Here is a 16,015-nt window from a genome sequence, read left to right as displayed (position 1 = left end):
CCATCCATCACTCAAACGCCGTACCGACCCCGACCCACATGGCGCCGCATTCGGCAGCACGCCTGCCAGGCCGATCTAAGCAAACAAACTAGCCATCGATCCCAATCCAACGGTACCCTTGTACCGCCGCCCATCATTCAACTCGCAACCTGGTACTACGTACCGTGCATGCATGGATCGATCCGAGTACTCTACTACATTAATCCCCACAAAGCTTATGAATCTGGTCTGGGTATGGGGGCGGGAGACCTGCGAATAACTATGCATTCAAGACACCACGCCGTATCACCACCGCCAATCATGGGCTACCAGCTATTCTCTTGTCCCACAGTGCGGCTAAGCTTCAGCGCCCATGGTGTTTTTGCACGTACAGAGTTCCGGCAGAGGTCAGGGCATAAACAGAGGGATACAAAGGCGATTACCGTAGAGTTCTGGTGCTGGGTATCAAAGGAAGCATCCACTGCCTTTTGCCACAGGCAAGCCAGTTAGACGAGACGAGCCTAGATACGGAGAAACAAAGATACCGCTGGCGACTTCTTTCCCGGACAAGCGGTGGTTAGCCTCCGATAAGGTGGGCGCCGAGCTCACCAAGATCGCCGTCATCGTCTTGCAGGCGGACAGCGTCCAGCTTCTGCCTCAGGACTGTGATAGCGTTCATAATCAGCTCATAGGCTGTGATGGCGCCCGTTGTCTCCACAGTGAACACAAAGCTGTCCTCCTTGGCGTTGATCTCTACCAATCCTGGCTTCCCCATGGCCTCTGCTTTCTTGATCACCTCATCGTCATACGTGTAGGCCTCTGGGTCCACAATCGTCACCTGAAAGCCACACACAAGTAGGCATGCCCAAAATCAATGATACTATTACAAACAGACAGCTCCATGGCTTAATTTGCACTTACAGATATGAAACCCCATCTACCAACATAATAATTTGAAAATATCATAAACAGGTAGCCATTTGATAACATTTACCGTTTTATGTAAATAAAAATCAGTCAATCTGACAGACGACGACATTTACTGTTTTGATCATTCTTTTAGAATGAGCTATGCTGGATAAGGTGTTCGAAGAAAATATAACTAAATGTTTGCAAGACACATAGTGACAGAAGTTCCTCAAGATATGCTTAACTAAAACGCATGTACCACAAGTCCCAAGGCCTTTGCCCCAAGCATGACATGGTTTATTGAGCAAAACAAGACCCATTAAGGGAATGAGGAGGTCAGGTGGAATGAACCCTTAAAAGGCCAATTCAGGAGTTGACAAAGTGTAAATCCACTTCCAACACATGGGTAGGTATATTATAAATAATCTAAGCAATTTATTAGAAATGATAGTATGTGATGATGCCAATTTTTTGGCTATTTATCGTCATATGAGATATGCACAAATTGTAGCAGGTATCAGGCATGTATTTGTTCTAGGTTTGCATTTAAGCTTCCAGAGGACTATCTACTTACACAGACACATAGCATTTATACTTTACACTTATGATTGCCAGGTGTAGGGCCTCAAGTACATATACATTGAGTGCTTCTTTGGATGGAAGAAATTTCATAGGATTCAGGTCACGAAATTCCTATCCTATGCTCCGTCCATAGGAATCTCAACAAGAGCTCGCACCTCATTTTATTTTTCCTTTGAGAAGTCCAATGCACTTAAACTCATCTTTCCCTACCCTCTCTCCTCAATCCTCTAAAATTCGTGTGTTGTTTCCTGTGCACCATCCAAAGGCACCTATTGCGGACATTGCTGTGTTTTGTAATGCTATAGGATTTCACGTTATGTGACATCCAAATCCTGTGTTTTCCCTATTCCTACGTTTTGAAAATCCTGCAATCCAAAAAGGCCTTGAAAGAAACTTCGGTTCAAAGGAGAAGTGGAGGAAACACATAGGAATAGGAAATTTTCCTATGGTGGCACTATTCAAGCCTTTGGTTCAAAGGCATGTAGCAAAGGAAAAATTGAGGAAATTTTCCTTTGTTCTCAGTTTCAGAGGAAAAACGGAGGAATTTTACAAAGCATTTGGACATTTTTTTCAAATTCCTACGCACGAAGAACGAGACTGAGATCCTGAGTGACATAACACGCTAATTATTTAGTGGCTGCAAACGGTGCATGTGATTTGGATGGTGATGGGATAGTTCTCCCCAACAACGGAATGCTAGATGTAAACTTTAGTTAGTAGAGCTCTAAGAGTTTAGGAATGTCTTTTAACAATCATTAGCATGGTTTGCATATGTTGTTGTGGTTGCTGATTTGCCGTAATTTTGTGCTCTCACACTTTGGAGAAGCAATTGAGTTTGAGCAGACAATCTTTTTGGGGTTTCTTCTGGTTGGACTCGCAAGAAGCGCCTACCCAAGAGTTTAGTAAACAGGAGAGTGCAATTTGCGGTATGTCCATCAGGAATGGAAACATCAATTTGGTAACAAGAAACAGAGTTTTACAATCACATGTTACTAGTAAAATATTGAGAGAACAATTATTGCTCTGAGTAGTCCATTTTAAGACTAGTCAGAATGGAAGTAACTTAGACTAGTCTAAGTTACTACCTCTATAGTGGGGAGTAATATATGTGTGGTGTCATGCAACACTTCATTTATTAGGTTGTAGACTCATCTTGTCTTGGTATGTGTGATGTTGCAGTAACTAGCTATGTTACCACATGCCCCTATTTCCTCATTAATTACTCGCCACATCATCTGTTTTGCCTGGAGATGTGTGATGTTACCACCTATGTTACTCCCACTGTGGGTAATCTAATACTCCCTCTGATCCATATTAATTGTCGCTCACTTAGTACAACAAGCTCACTTAGACTAGCCACAATGCGGAGTAACTTAGACTAGTAGCATGCATATGTTACTACCTCCACAGTGGGGAGTAACATATGTGTGGTATCATGCAACACTTCATTTATTATGCTATAGACTCATCTTATCTTGGTATGTTTGATGTTACTCGTACTAGTAGTAACTAGCTATGTTACCACATGCCTCTCTTTCTTCATTTATTACTTGCCACATCATCTATTTTGTCTAGATATGTGTGATGTTACCACCTATGTTACTCCCATTGTGGGTAGTCTTAGTACAACTTGTTGTACTAAGTGAGCGACAATTAATAGGATCAGAGGGAGTGTATTTCAGTAATATCTAGTAGAATTTGTTGTTAAAATCACTACTATGAAGCATCAGCACTATGTGTATTGATATGTCAAGTTGTCAACCAGACCAAAAAATAAAGTCAATCAGGTATTTGACAGTAATTTAATTCTCAGACAGAAAAATAGATAGCAGATATAAGTACACAAGCACCGAATAGAAACACAGGCGCCACTTATGATAGCAGGTGCTATGTAACGATGAAATGCCTACACCACTGTAGTGACCGATTACAGCATCAGCAAATATTGACGGCTATCTAACGTAATGCATGGAGACTGCATAACATCATAGTTATGGTGTTGAATGATTTGACTAATACTGCAAGATGTCTGGTGAATCTAGGAATAGTTTGTCCACAGGCCCGTGTGTGCGGCCCCGCTCGCACACAATGAATCTACCAATAGTTTATCATAGCATATGAAAAAAAAAATAAACTTCGTGTATTCGTCGATGATGTTATTGAAACGAGTGATGGAGAAGCACTAGTAGAGAACAAGCTGACCTGTTGGGTGACAGGATCGATGTCAAATACTTTTGTAGGGCTGCTCTCCACCCAGCTTTGTTTTTCCTCAAGTGTAAGTGTCTCCATGAGTTCTTGGTTAATACGTATGTCAGGCTCATACATGAAGGTCACAGTAGCAGCTGGAGACCATTTGGCATGGTCCTTTCCAATCCCCTTCCTGGCAATTGCTCGAAGACGCAGCTCTTGCCCACGGCGCAGCTTTACAATTAATATGCCCCTGAAATAAGATATCATTATTTAAAGCTCAATACAATAAGCATTAGTTAAACAAGAGAAAACTTAAGGGCAGTGTTCAAACATTTATTATCAAGAGGACCAAGATATGTAAAGAAAAGATGCCACTAAATCCCTTAGACCAAAAGTTAACACATATAACAAGGTAGCTTAATTTTATTGTGACAGCAGCAGAACATATCAATAGTGCATGCTCTGTGCATGTAGGAGAAGATTTAGTGTTACTAATCCTTTGGACCTTAGTTAATGTACATATCCATCTAACGTACTCCCTCCGTTCCTAAATATTTGTCTTTTCAGATATTCCAAATGGACTACCACATACGGATGTATATGGACATATTTTAGAGTGTAGATTCGCTCATTTTGCTCCGTATGTAGTCACTTGTTGAAATCTCTAGAAAGACATATTTAGGAACGGAGGGTGTATATAATAACAAAATAATTAGGCAAACATAGTTGATAAGCAGAGTATGCTTGCATTTAGAAGCACATAGAAGATCTTGGTCCCTTATTTATAGTTCTAGAATTAACCGGTCTGGATAGGACTAATGCTTTCCCCTTGAACTCCTTGCAGGTACAGCGCATAACAGAAAAGAAGGCAGATTTGATGAGTTGTAGGGGCGGACCCACTTCCACCGATTTCTTGCAGGAAGGTTCCATCTCCTTCGGCCTCTTCCTCTCCCCGTGTAAGCCGCCGCCACCATCCCCATCGTCCACTTGTATAGTCTACTCTCTATGGAAGGTTGTAGGTAATTAGGGTTTGATGGGGAAGAGAAATTGTTGTTTGCGAGGTCTTGAGAAGGTGGATCTACTGCATCATGTAAGACCTCCTTTGGCTCACGGATCCTAAAAACACAGGGATTATGAATGCTTGTGTAAAACCAGAGGATCGGAAAACATAGGAATTTTGCAGACTTGGGGCTCCTTTGGCTTACAGGATTCTAAAAACGCAGGAAAGGGAAAAAAAGCAGGAATTGGATAGGAATACATGTGTAAAACAGAGGATTGGAAAACGTAGGAATTTGCAGACTTCAGCCTCTCAACAGGATTCTAAAGAAGCAAAGAAGGAAAAAACACAGGAATTGGATAGGAATACATGTGTGAAACAGAGGGTTGGAAAACATAGGACTTTTGCAGAGTTAGGTGTTTGGTTCACACGAATAGGAAAAACACAGGAATCCTAATAAACAGAGTCAGATCAAAGTCAAACTACATGGAAAGGTTCTTTATTTTGTAAGGGAGCAGAGTAACCAAGCCCAAGGAATTATCCTACCAATTCTGATAAGCCAAGCCCTTGGCAATAAAGGAAATGAATCTAAACATAAGGCCTTTCTTTGGCTTCTGAGAAGTTGGACATCTGTTTTATTTCAACAAGATCCCCAAGTAAGGCAATAGTCTCGGATCAGTGTCAGATAGATAGACAGCCAAATGTCATAATCAATAAATGTGCATCTGACCGAGAGGTTATTCAATCAAACCATTAAGGGGTACAAAGTCTTATCCCCCTCCTAAAGATGCCACTGACGATAAGAAGTGTGGCCTAGCCGTTTGTAGTGCTTACTGCACATAACATTAGTGTGTACAATTAACATGAAGATCAACTAATAACCAAATACTCAGTTTTACTTCCATTCATAACGTTCCATTATTTTGGAATAACAGAAAAAGGGAAAGAAGATAGTAACAAAAAAAGGCTCTTTCTTTTCTTTAAAACTGCTTACAAAGGAAAATGATTTGGTTAACTTATGAAGGAAAGAACATGTGACATACACAGTAGTATTTCCAACAAAAGTATTACAATCTGCATGGGATATGGAAAATTGAGTCATTTGCAGTGTTGTCCCACATAAGATTAGTGTGTACAATTAATATGCAAGATCAGCTAATAACCAAATGCTCAGTACTTCCCTTCATAATGCCCCATTATGATGGAATGAAAGAAGAGGGAAAAGAAGAATGTACAAAAAAAGGCGCCTTTCTTTTCTTTAACTGCTTACAAATGAAAATGAATTGGTTAACTTACTGTAGAAGAGAAGGAAAGATACATGTGACATACAGAGTGGTACTTAAACCTGGGGATGGTTTTCGTATAACCGGGTGTATTGGTTCAGTTTAATCATGTGGGCTTCTTTGGTTTGGTCGTTAATGGGTTGTATCTGCTAACAATTTGGTTTGGTTCAGTTTCGTGTGAATAATAGGTGGGTGTGGTCAGGTATGGGCTTAAACCGTTCAATTTCCAACCAGGCTCAAACCGTGATTCCAAACCGGTTCCCAAGGTTCGTTCGAACTTCGTAGGTCTGCTCGACAACTCACTCTTTCCCCGTTCCTGTAGCCACCGCCGCCACCTCTCGCCGTCCCGGCGTCCCCGCCCCCGCGACGCTGAGCCACAATGCCGCATCCAAGGAGAGTCGTCCAGCGGCGCCGGCGCCGACAACACCCTTGTGGGAGCAGCTGAAGATCATGCTCAGCTCTCGGAAGCGCGACGGCGGTCACGCGCATGTACGACCCGCCGCACTGACGAGAACGGGCGGCGCCGGCACATGAGGTGCATCGCTCTGCTCACCACTGCCCCGCTCAACCACTCCTTTACAAGCTGTTCACGAAGGCAGAGAGCTGGGAGCAGCACCAGGCCATTTGCCATGAACGTAGGAGGCAACATGGTATGGAACTGTTGTTTACCCATTGGCTAAAACCATGGTTTCAGCCATAGGTTCAGTTCAGTTTAGGTGGAGTGAGGACGTGGTTCAGTTTGGTTTGGGTTTAAATAACAATTGAAGAGGATTAGTTAGGTTTGGTTTGCCCAAATTGATCATGCGGGTTCAGTTGAGGTTTAGTTCAGTTCCCCGAACATTCTCAGATTTAGTGGTACTCCCAAGTCCCAATATAAGCATTACAATCTGTACACTTTGATGGAAAATGGAAAATTGAGCAGATTATAGGCAGATAAACTTGCGGCATATGGATGAACACCATGGAACAATGAGGTGATGAACACTAGGGTACGAGTTATAATATAACCTCATGGCAAAAGGCACGCACAACTTAGGCTCTACTGTGTAGCATTGTTTTTAAGGCGTCCTGCCTTGGACGCTTAGGCGATAAGTAAGGCGCCCTGGCAGCGCCTTACAAATATGCCCGCCTTATGCGCTTAGGCGTCGCCTAGGCGCTAGAGCGGGTGGTGCTCGCCTTAGGCCGCCATCAAGCTCGTCTGTTTACGTTATTGAAAAGTAAAAGGAAATTGCATGGTAGCTTCTTTTCTGTCTCTCTTTTACAACCTCTTGTTGCTCCCTCCTTTTTCTAAAAGTGATATCAATGTCTAAAGTAAATAATTTCTCTGCGCAAAGGATGCACAATAACGACCATGTAGTATGTATATAACCCAGAAAGGTATCTAGACAAGCATAGAATGTGCATATCCAACAAGGATAAACAATTTATAAGTTTCACTGGACACAAATTTTCGGAGGCTTCAACAAAAGCACTGAACATGACAATCGAAACAAGAGATCGACGTATTTTATGCTACCTGAACTACATGCCATGAAAGAGATCGAGAACCTGATGTTGCAGTACATTTATATCTTCCCAGTGATTCCGACGGAAATACAGAATGTGATTTAACAGAGCATCCATGTGTACTAAATGTCTAACAAACAAAGTGTTAGAAGAGGTTTACACAACCAATAAAGCTATTGAACTCTGTACATAAATGATCTATTCAAATGTTAGATTACATGACATTATCAATACTTCCACACAAAGAAAATGTCTAATGGATTAGTATGACAAATTTCCAAATTTCAATGTTAGCAGGAATATGCCATCTTCAGAATTCAGAGATAGCAACACTATTACTAGGAAGTGCTGGTTTAGTTCAGATACAGTTGAAGGATACAAAAATAAGTGTTCATTGGAATCAACAATACAAGATTGCTTTGGCTAAATAAATATATGCCTTCGTCTTAATGCCGATCGCACTTGAAGATGTTGTACAACGATACAAATATAGTTTCACTTGAGTCATTGCAATTTGAATGTAGTGAAAGCAGGCGGTAGTGTAAGTGAGGACGACTAGCATTTTGGCATAGATAAAGTAAAATGCTGGCGCTTTGGCCTCCTACCAACTGAACCTATGAGCAACTGTAGCACACGCAGAGCTTTTAATCTGAAACTGAGACCTGGTTGAGCATGATTGAATTACATGCGCTGTTAGACTGCTAGTAGCAGAATGCTGATTTAAAATACAAGAATGAACGCAGGGACAATGTCGTGAAAGTGTAATTGAGACCTTTCGATACAAATTAACCATCAAATTGAATCATCTACAGATACGATGATGAGCATGAGGTACTTCAAATAGTGCAGTGACGAGAATAAACTTTCACTGCACTATTTGAAGTACCTCATGCTATATGGTCTCCGGTAGCATCGAGCGCGTAGACGTCGACGTTGCCGAGACAGAGACGGATAGCTGAATTAGGAATTCATCATACAGATAAGCTGCTTGTATAATGGCTAACTAGGGTTAGTTGGGTTCTGTGATCAGGCAGAGGTCGTCATTTCATCAATACTTGGGGGTTTAATAATAGGAAATAAAGAATACAGATTGACAGAATGGGCCGAAACGGAGAGCGCGACTTGCCTGTGGTCACCGGCAGCATCGGGCTCGTAGGCGTCGACGTTGCCGAGGGCCTGCTGGTACTCCCTTTGCTGGTCGACAGGGCAGACCTTGGGGTCGGTGGAGCGGAGGTCCTTGGTGGAGGTGACCTCGAGCGTCTGGCCGGAGTCGGTGGCGCGGGCGGCGAGGTGGAACTCGACGGAGCAGTACTCGCAGGAGCCGTCCCCGTCGCAGGCGTCGCAGTCGCGGGAGAAGCGCATGGACATGGCGGCGGAGGAGGTGAGCGGGATGAGGCCGAGGCGGTGCGCGAGGAACTCGTCGTTGAGGACGGAGGAGTTGCTCTCGATCTCGACGAGGTCGATGGCGACGGTGGGGACCTCGGCGATCATGACGCGGCGGAGGGCGTTGGCCATGCTCGCGTCGGTGTCCTTGAGCTCGAACTTGGCGTACTCATCCTTGAGCTCGCGGATCCGCACGCGCGGGAAGCGCTGGTACGAGGCGCCCGCCGCCGAGCGCTCCATTCCGCTTGGCCGCCGGAGATGGGGTGGGTCGCCGCCGCAAGGGTTTTGTTTGGGTCGTGCGGCAGATTTGGGGGAAACGGAGCAAGCGGAGGAGGAGAGTGTGTTGGACGGGGTTTTGCCTGTCTTTGCCCTTGATTTCGCTCACACCCCGTTTGGTGGTCACGTTATGATTCGTGCCGGACCAAATGTGTGCCTCGCGGCATCTCACCGTCCATTATTTTGGCCACGGTTTCTTTATTAATGTATCTTCTATATCTAAATAGTTAGCCCTTATTAACTATTTTTCTCAACATGCAAGCATGTCACATCATTCTATATCTAAATAGCTAGCATTCATTAACTATTTCTCTCAACATGCAAACATACCACATCATCATGAAACCTGCATGAAAAAAGACCTATCTCAACATGCGAATTCTATTCTATTTTTCTATTTATATTTAATAAACATTTTACAACTATATAGTGATCCAACATAATAAAGTATATGTAGTTTCAGTTCTATCCATTAATATATGTTTCATACACTGAATCACATTGAGATATATTACAAAATATTCCCGCAACAACGTGCGGGGTATCATCAGTTCTTAAATAGTTGCAACCCACTATCTAATTTTCCTCTTCATGCAACAATGCTAGTACATCATCAAGTCATGCTTGTAGTCATGAGTTACTTTTATGCATTAATTTATTCATTCATGCAAGCATGGCATCTCATCAACTCATGTATGCATGTTTTTTATGAACTTAGTCATGCATAATACTCTTGCATTGTTTTAGTTTATTTAGCACTTCGTTTTTAGCAAGATTCTCGCAGCAATCACGCAGGGCATCGTCTAGTTATAAGAATAAGACTAGTATAGATGCTTCAACGCGTCTAGTTAGGCAAACATAGTTGATAAGCAGAGTATGCTTGCATTTAGAAGCATATAGAAGATCCTGGCCCCTTATTTATAGTTCTAGAATTAACCGGTCTGGATAGGACTAATGCTTTCCCCTTGAACTCCTTGCAGGTACAGCGCATAACATAAAAGAAGGCGGATTTGATGAGTTGTAGGGGCGGACCCACTTCCACCGATTTCTTGCAAGAAGGTTCCATCTCCTTCGGCTTCTTCCTCTCCCCGTGTAAACCACCGCCACCATCCCCATCATCCACTTGTATAGTATACTCTCTATGGAAGGTGGTAGGTAATTAGGGTTTGATGGGGAAGAGAAATTGTTGTTTGCGAGGTCTTGAGAAGGCGGATCTACTGCATCATGTAAGACCTCCTTTGGCTCACGGATCCTAAAAACACAGGGATTATGAATGCTTGTGTAAAACCAGAGGATCGGAAAACATAGGAATTTTGCAGACTTGGGGCTCCTTTGGCTTACATGATTCTAAAAACGCGGGAAAGGAAAAAAAGCAAGAATTGGATAGGAATACATGTGTAAAACAGAGGATTGGAAAATGTAGGAATTTGTAGACTTCAGCCTCTCAACAGGATTCTAAAGAAGCAAAGAAGGAAAAAACACAGGAATTGAATAGGAATACATGTGTGAAACAGAGGATTGAAAAACATAGGACTTTTGCAGAGTTAGGTGTTTGGTTCACACGAATAGGAAAAACACAGGAATCCTAATAAACAGAGTCAGATCAAAGTCAAACCACATGGAAAGGTTCTTTATTTTGTAAGGGAGCAGAGTAACCAAGCCCAAGGAATTATCCTATCAATTCTGATAAGCCAAGCCCTTGGCAATAAAGGAAATGAATCTAAACGTAAGGCCTTTCTTTGGCTTCTGAGAAGTTGGACATCTGTTTTATTTCAACAAGATCCCCAAGTAAGGCAATAGTCTCGGATCAGTGTCAGATAATGTACATATCCACATCATTTGTGGACACCTAACTCTACTAGTATAGATGCTTCAACGCGAGATAAAATACCACACGTCCCTGGTCTAATAAACATGATAGAAATGTGTGTATACCTAATTTCACTACCGCCTCGTACTCATAGTGAACCAATTCGTTGTCGTTGGCGTGCTTCATAGAGCACACATCATTTGTGGACACGATTTGGTCCTATGGAGAAACGTTGGACATAGAAAGGGGCGTTAGTGAGTGGATACCCAATAAAAAGTCGTATACCTTTCATGGCCAATTATGTGGGCTGCAAATTTTGTTGTTCGTGATGTTGTTCCCTCCTTCCAACCCCGCGGATGTGTGCACATAATTCGTCGTGTTCTTATAACTAGTATAGATGCTTCAATGTGCAGGGGTAACCTTGACACAACAAGTCACAACACTCTTCGTTAACGACAGCCGGCTCACTCGCTACTTGTCACCTTAATCGGCCTCGATGTAGGGAAGAAACTCAGCACCAATGCAAGGGACTGCCGTGTACTTCTTGCTCACATTGTCGATGTAGTTCACCAAACTCTTCGCTAATGGTGACTAGCTCGTTGGTTACTATCGTATTGACCAGTCGCTGGGGAAAAACTCAAGGCCAGATGCAAAGGGACGCGGCGATGAACTATGTCCATCAACATGTGCTAGGCGACACTACCAGATGTGGTGCTAGCCTTCCAAGTAAGAAAAATAAAACTGAGGCCACCCTATGAATAATTCCGACACAACGAAAGCGGCATCCCTTGTGGGCCATGTATCTCTCTCCATCAAATTGGTGTCCTAGATCGTGCATAGTCCTCATATCTTTAGCTGATGGAAGCGGCGGCGCGACAACGAGAGGGTGGTGCCGCGGCGGCCTACGACCAACACATCTAAAAGCTACATCTGGCGATTTGTTTTGCTGTGTTGGTCATATGGGTGAAGTGGTTACTTGGAAGACGACGATGAGGGTTGTGCACTCATACGTCGGGTGTTGACAGGGAGGGCGATGGGGTGCACCACCCAATACTACCACCGCGGAGATGCAAGGGGTGCTCCTTGAGGCGGAAACATGGGGCGACTTGGACAACCTTTCTTCTTTTGCGAATACCTGGAGAGCCTTGTGAATCACCAGTTTCTTGAAAACTCTTTCACTCCGTTCCTTTGTCCTTCCTTTTTTCGTGAATCGAAGATCTTTGCATTACTCAGCACAGTTTACAGGATTACATTCTTGTTCTACAATATCTCGGACTACTTCCGAGCCAGAGCCAAGCCAAACCACCGTTCGGTGTTGTATTCTCCCAAAATTAGACAGAGAATGACTAGCCAAATTACAGCAACGACAAGAATGAGTAACGCAAGAGCTTCTTTCCTCCATAGTACTGATGATCTTCTTCATGATGAACACATACTTGGACTTGTTGCTAGAGCCTCTGTAGGATCGAAAGTATGTCTAGAGGGGGGGTGATTAGACTACTTGACCAAATAAAAACGTAACCTTTTCCCAATTTTAGTTCTTGGCAGATTTTAGCTATTGCAGGACAAGTCAAGCAATCATCACACAATTCAAGCAAGCATGCAAAGAGTATATTGGCAGCGGAATGTAAAGCATGCAACTTGCAAGAATGTGAGGGGAAGGGTTTGGAGAATTCAAACGCAATTGGAGACACGAATGTTTTTCCCATGGTTCGGATAGGTGGTGCTATCCTACATCCACGTTGATGGAGACTTCAACCCACGAAGGGTAACGGTTGCGCGAGTCCACGGAGGGCTCCACCCACGAAGGGTAATGGTTGCGCGAGTCCACGGAGGGCTCCACCCACAAAGGGTCCACGAAGAAGCAACCACCCACAAAGGGTCCACGAAAAAGCAACCTTATCTATCCCACCATGGCCATCGCCCACGAAGGACTTGCCTCACTAGCGGTAGATCTTCACGAAGTAGGCGATCTCCTTGCCCTTACAAACTCCTTGGTTTAACTCCACAATCTTGTCGGAGGCTCCCAAGTAACACCTAGCCAATCTAGGAGACACCACTCTCCAAGAAGTAACAAATGGTGTGTAGGTAATGAACTCCTTGCTCTTGTGCTTCAAATGATAGTCTCCCCAACACTCAACTCTCTCTCATAGGATTTGGATTTTGTGGAAAGAAGATTTGAGTGGAAAGCAACTTGGGGAAGGCTAGAGATCAAGATTCATATGGTAGGAATGGAATATCTTGGTCTCAACACATGAGTAGGTGGTTCTCTCTCAGAACATATGAGTTGGAATTGTGTATGTGTTCTGATGGCTCTCTCCACGAATGAAGAGGAGCTGGAGGGGTATATATAGCCTCCACACAAAATCCAACCGTTACACATAGTTTTCCAATCTCGGTGGGACCGAATCAACAAACTCGGTCAGACCAAAAAGGTAAACCTAGTGACCGTTAGAGATTTTCGGTGGGACTGACATGCAACTCGGTAGGACCGATATGGTTAGGGTTTGGGCATAACGTAATCTCGGTGAGACCGATTACACAAACTCGGTGAGACCGAGTTTGGTAATAAGCTAACCAAAGAGTTGGTCAGGTAAACTCGGTGGGACCGATTTGCTCTTTCGGTGAGACCGAAAAGTTACAAAAAGGAAACAAAGAGTTTACACTGCAATCTCGGTGGGACCGATTCGCTCTTTCGGTGAGACCGAAAAGTTATGAAAGGGAAACAGAGAGTTTGCAATCCCATCTCGGTGAGACCGAGATCCCTATCGGTAGAACCGAATTGCTAGGGTTTGGCAGTGGCTTATGACAAGTGAAACTCGGTGGCGCCGGATAGAAAGAATCGGTAGGACCGAGTTTGGCTTAGGGTTTAGGTCATATGTGGATATGGGAAAGTAGTTGAGGGTTTTGGAGCATATCATTAAGCACATGAAGCAAGAGGCTCATTAAGCAACACCTCATCCCTCCTTGATAGTATTGGCTTTTCCTAAAGACTCAATGTGATCTTGGATCACTAAAATATAAAATGAAGAGTCTTGAGCTTTTGAGCTTGAGCCAATCCTTTGTCCTTAGCATTTTGAGGGTTCCACTTTCACATCCATGCCATGCCAATCATTGAGCTTTCCTGAAATAGTCATCTTGGAATAGCATTAGCTCAATGAGCTATATGTTGTTATGAATTACCAAAACCACCTAGGGATAGTTGCACTTTCAATCTCCCTCTTTTTGATAATTGATGACAACATATAGATCAAAGCTTCGACAAATGATAATAAGCATGAAATATATCGTCGCTTTGAGAAGTATGTGACAAGTAAGAGCTCCCCCTAAATTTGTGCATATTTAAAATTTGCTTTGGATTGCAAATGCACAAAGAGTTGGAGTCATGGGTTACTCTTCCTTGTCACATACATCTTGGTGAAGCGCTTAAAATGATAAGAATGAAATACATGCACTCATCACCAAGAATAGTGAATGATCACATAAGAGAGATAAGATGATAATATTAAGCAAACATTAAGTGTAGCTTATGATCAAACACATGATCATCAAATTCTCACGAGCAATGACATAGTATCTCACACAAAAGCAAATAAAGTTCGAAAAACCACCAAATAAAGCAAGAGAGAAAAAAAAGCAACACTCTCTCTCTCGAAGCCTATGATCTATACATTTTCTCCCCCTTTGGCAACAAGTTACCAAAAAGTTCCTAGAAAATGCATAGTGCTAAGTCGACACTCAGGCTTGATCTTCAGGTGGTGGTGGAGTCCGGAGCACTCCAAGGACGAAGCCTTCTGTAGACGTGGTCGGAGTCGAGGCTGAAGTGGACGCTGGAGCTGGTGGAACTGAGGCTGTAGCTGGTGCAGACGTGGTGGCTCTGGGGTCAGCAACTGGCACTACAGACGACCTCGGACCTCGTGGCACTCTGGCAAAGGCATCAGTTGTAGTCTTGCCTCTCCTCTCCTGCATGTCATCCTGGAGCTGCTCCACTGCAGTCTGAATCTCTGTCACTTTGACATCCAAGTCATAGAACTTTTGTTCCATGATCCTCTCTAAGCTTGCCTGGTTCTGAGTTAGGGTGGCTAGTCCTTGCTCAATCCGCAGGGTGGATGCAATCAAGTAACCAAGCTGCTCTTGTTTGGTTTTCAAGAAATACTCAGATGCCTCCTCTTGAGTTGGCATCTTGGCAGCTTCCTCCTTCCTTGCCTTCTCCTTCTTTGCTTGTGCTTGAACTGATGATGGTTCATTCTCATTCATCACAACTTGGCTGTCCTCAAAGTCTGGATGAATAGGCAAGTGTTCCTTGTCCAACAAGTATATGCCCGTGCCCATCTTCGAGTTGATTAACTCCTGAATCTGAGGGGCATAACCACAGCTCCTCTTCTGATCTGCTCCAGTCCTCTTGATAGTTTCTACTATGAGGCTCATGACCTTGAATTTCTGAGGCACATCAAATACATGAAGCAAATTGATTGCATGGCCCCTGATCATCTTGTGATCTCCAGACTTGGGCAATAAGGTGTGCCTAAGAATCCAGTTGATGGTTGGCAGCCCTGACAGAAGATAATGCACTGAGCCAAACTTGAAAGTATCAAGTGCTTCATTTGGAATCTCCTTGTACATGTTTGACATTGAGTTGTGGTCCATCTTCTTCTTGGCATAAATGTCCAAGTCATCGTCATGCTCTTCTGGGGCATTAATCAGCTGAGCCCATTCAGCAACTGTAGACTGGTACCTCGTACCTTCAGACATCCATGTGATCTTTCCATCTGGGTAAAAATGTGCTGTGGAGTAGAATTGCATAATGAGTTCCTCGTTCCACTTTGTGAGCTTCTGCCCAACAAAGTCTGCTACTCCACAAGCATTGAAGCTGTAATACACTCCAGGGTAGTGTTCTTCATTGTCCTTGATGTACTCCCAATTGACGCATCTCATGTCACAAACTATGGGCTTCTTGTCCAACAAAACTGTCTCATAGAAGTCCTGCTATTCCTTAGTGTGAAACCTGTAATCAACAGCAGTTCTTCTCCTTGAAGCATACGGATCTGCTTCTCTCCACTTTCTCAGCCCTGAGTCTCTTCTGAGCTTCATGTCCTCAGC

General features: G+C 43.5%; 1 protein-coding gene across 1 annotated transcript; it reads right to left on the bottom strand.

Moving 5' to 3' along the window:
- Window positions 1–283: 283 nt before the first annotated feature.
- Window positions 284–9,209, bottom strand: LOC125517965 (DNA-directed RNA polymerases II, IV and V subunit 3-like). Its single transcript, XM_048682926.2, has 3 exons — window positions 8,573–9,209; window positions 3,673–3,910; window positions 284–817 (listed from the first exon to the last, which is right to left on the bottom strand). Exons 1-3 carry the CDS (start codon window positions 9,067–9,069, stop codon window positions 557–559), a joined length of 996 nt encoding a protein of 331 aa, XP_048538883.1. The 5' UTR covers window positions 9,070–9,209; the 3' UTR covers window positions 284–556.
- Window positions 9,210–16,015: the final 6,806 nt, after the last annotated feature.

This window comes from Triticum urartu, chromosome 5A, assembly GCF_056163025.1.
Source record: "Triticum urartu cultivar PI428250 chromosome 5A, HENAU_Tu73, whole genome shotgun sequence".
In the NCBI taxonomy this organism is placed as follows: Eukaryota; Viridiplantae; Streptophyta; class Magnoliopsida; order Poales; family Poaceae; genus Triticum; species Triticum urartu.
The sequence above is the reverse complement of the archived record's forward strand: the minus strand, read 5'-3'. Positions and strand labels throughout refer to the sequence as shown.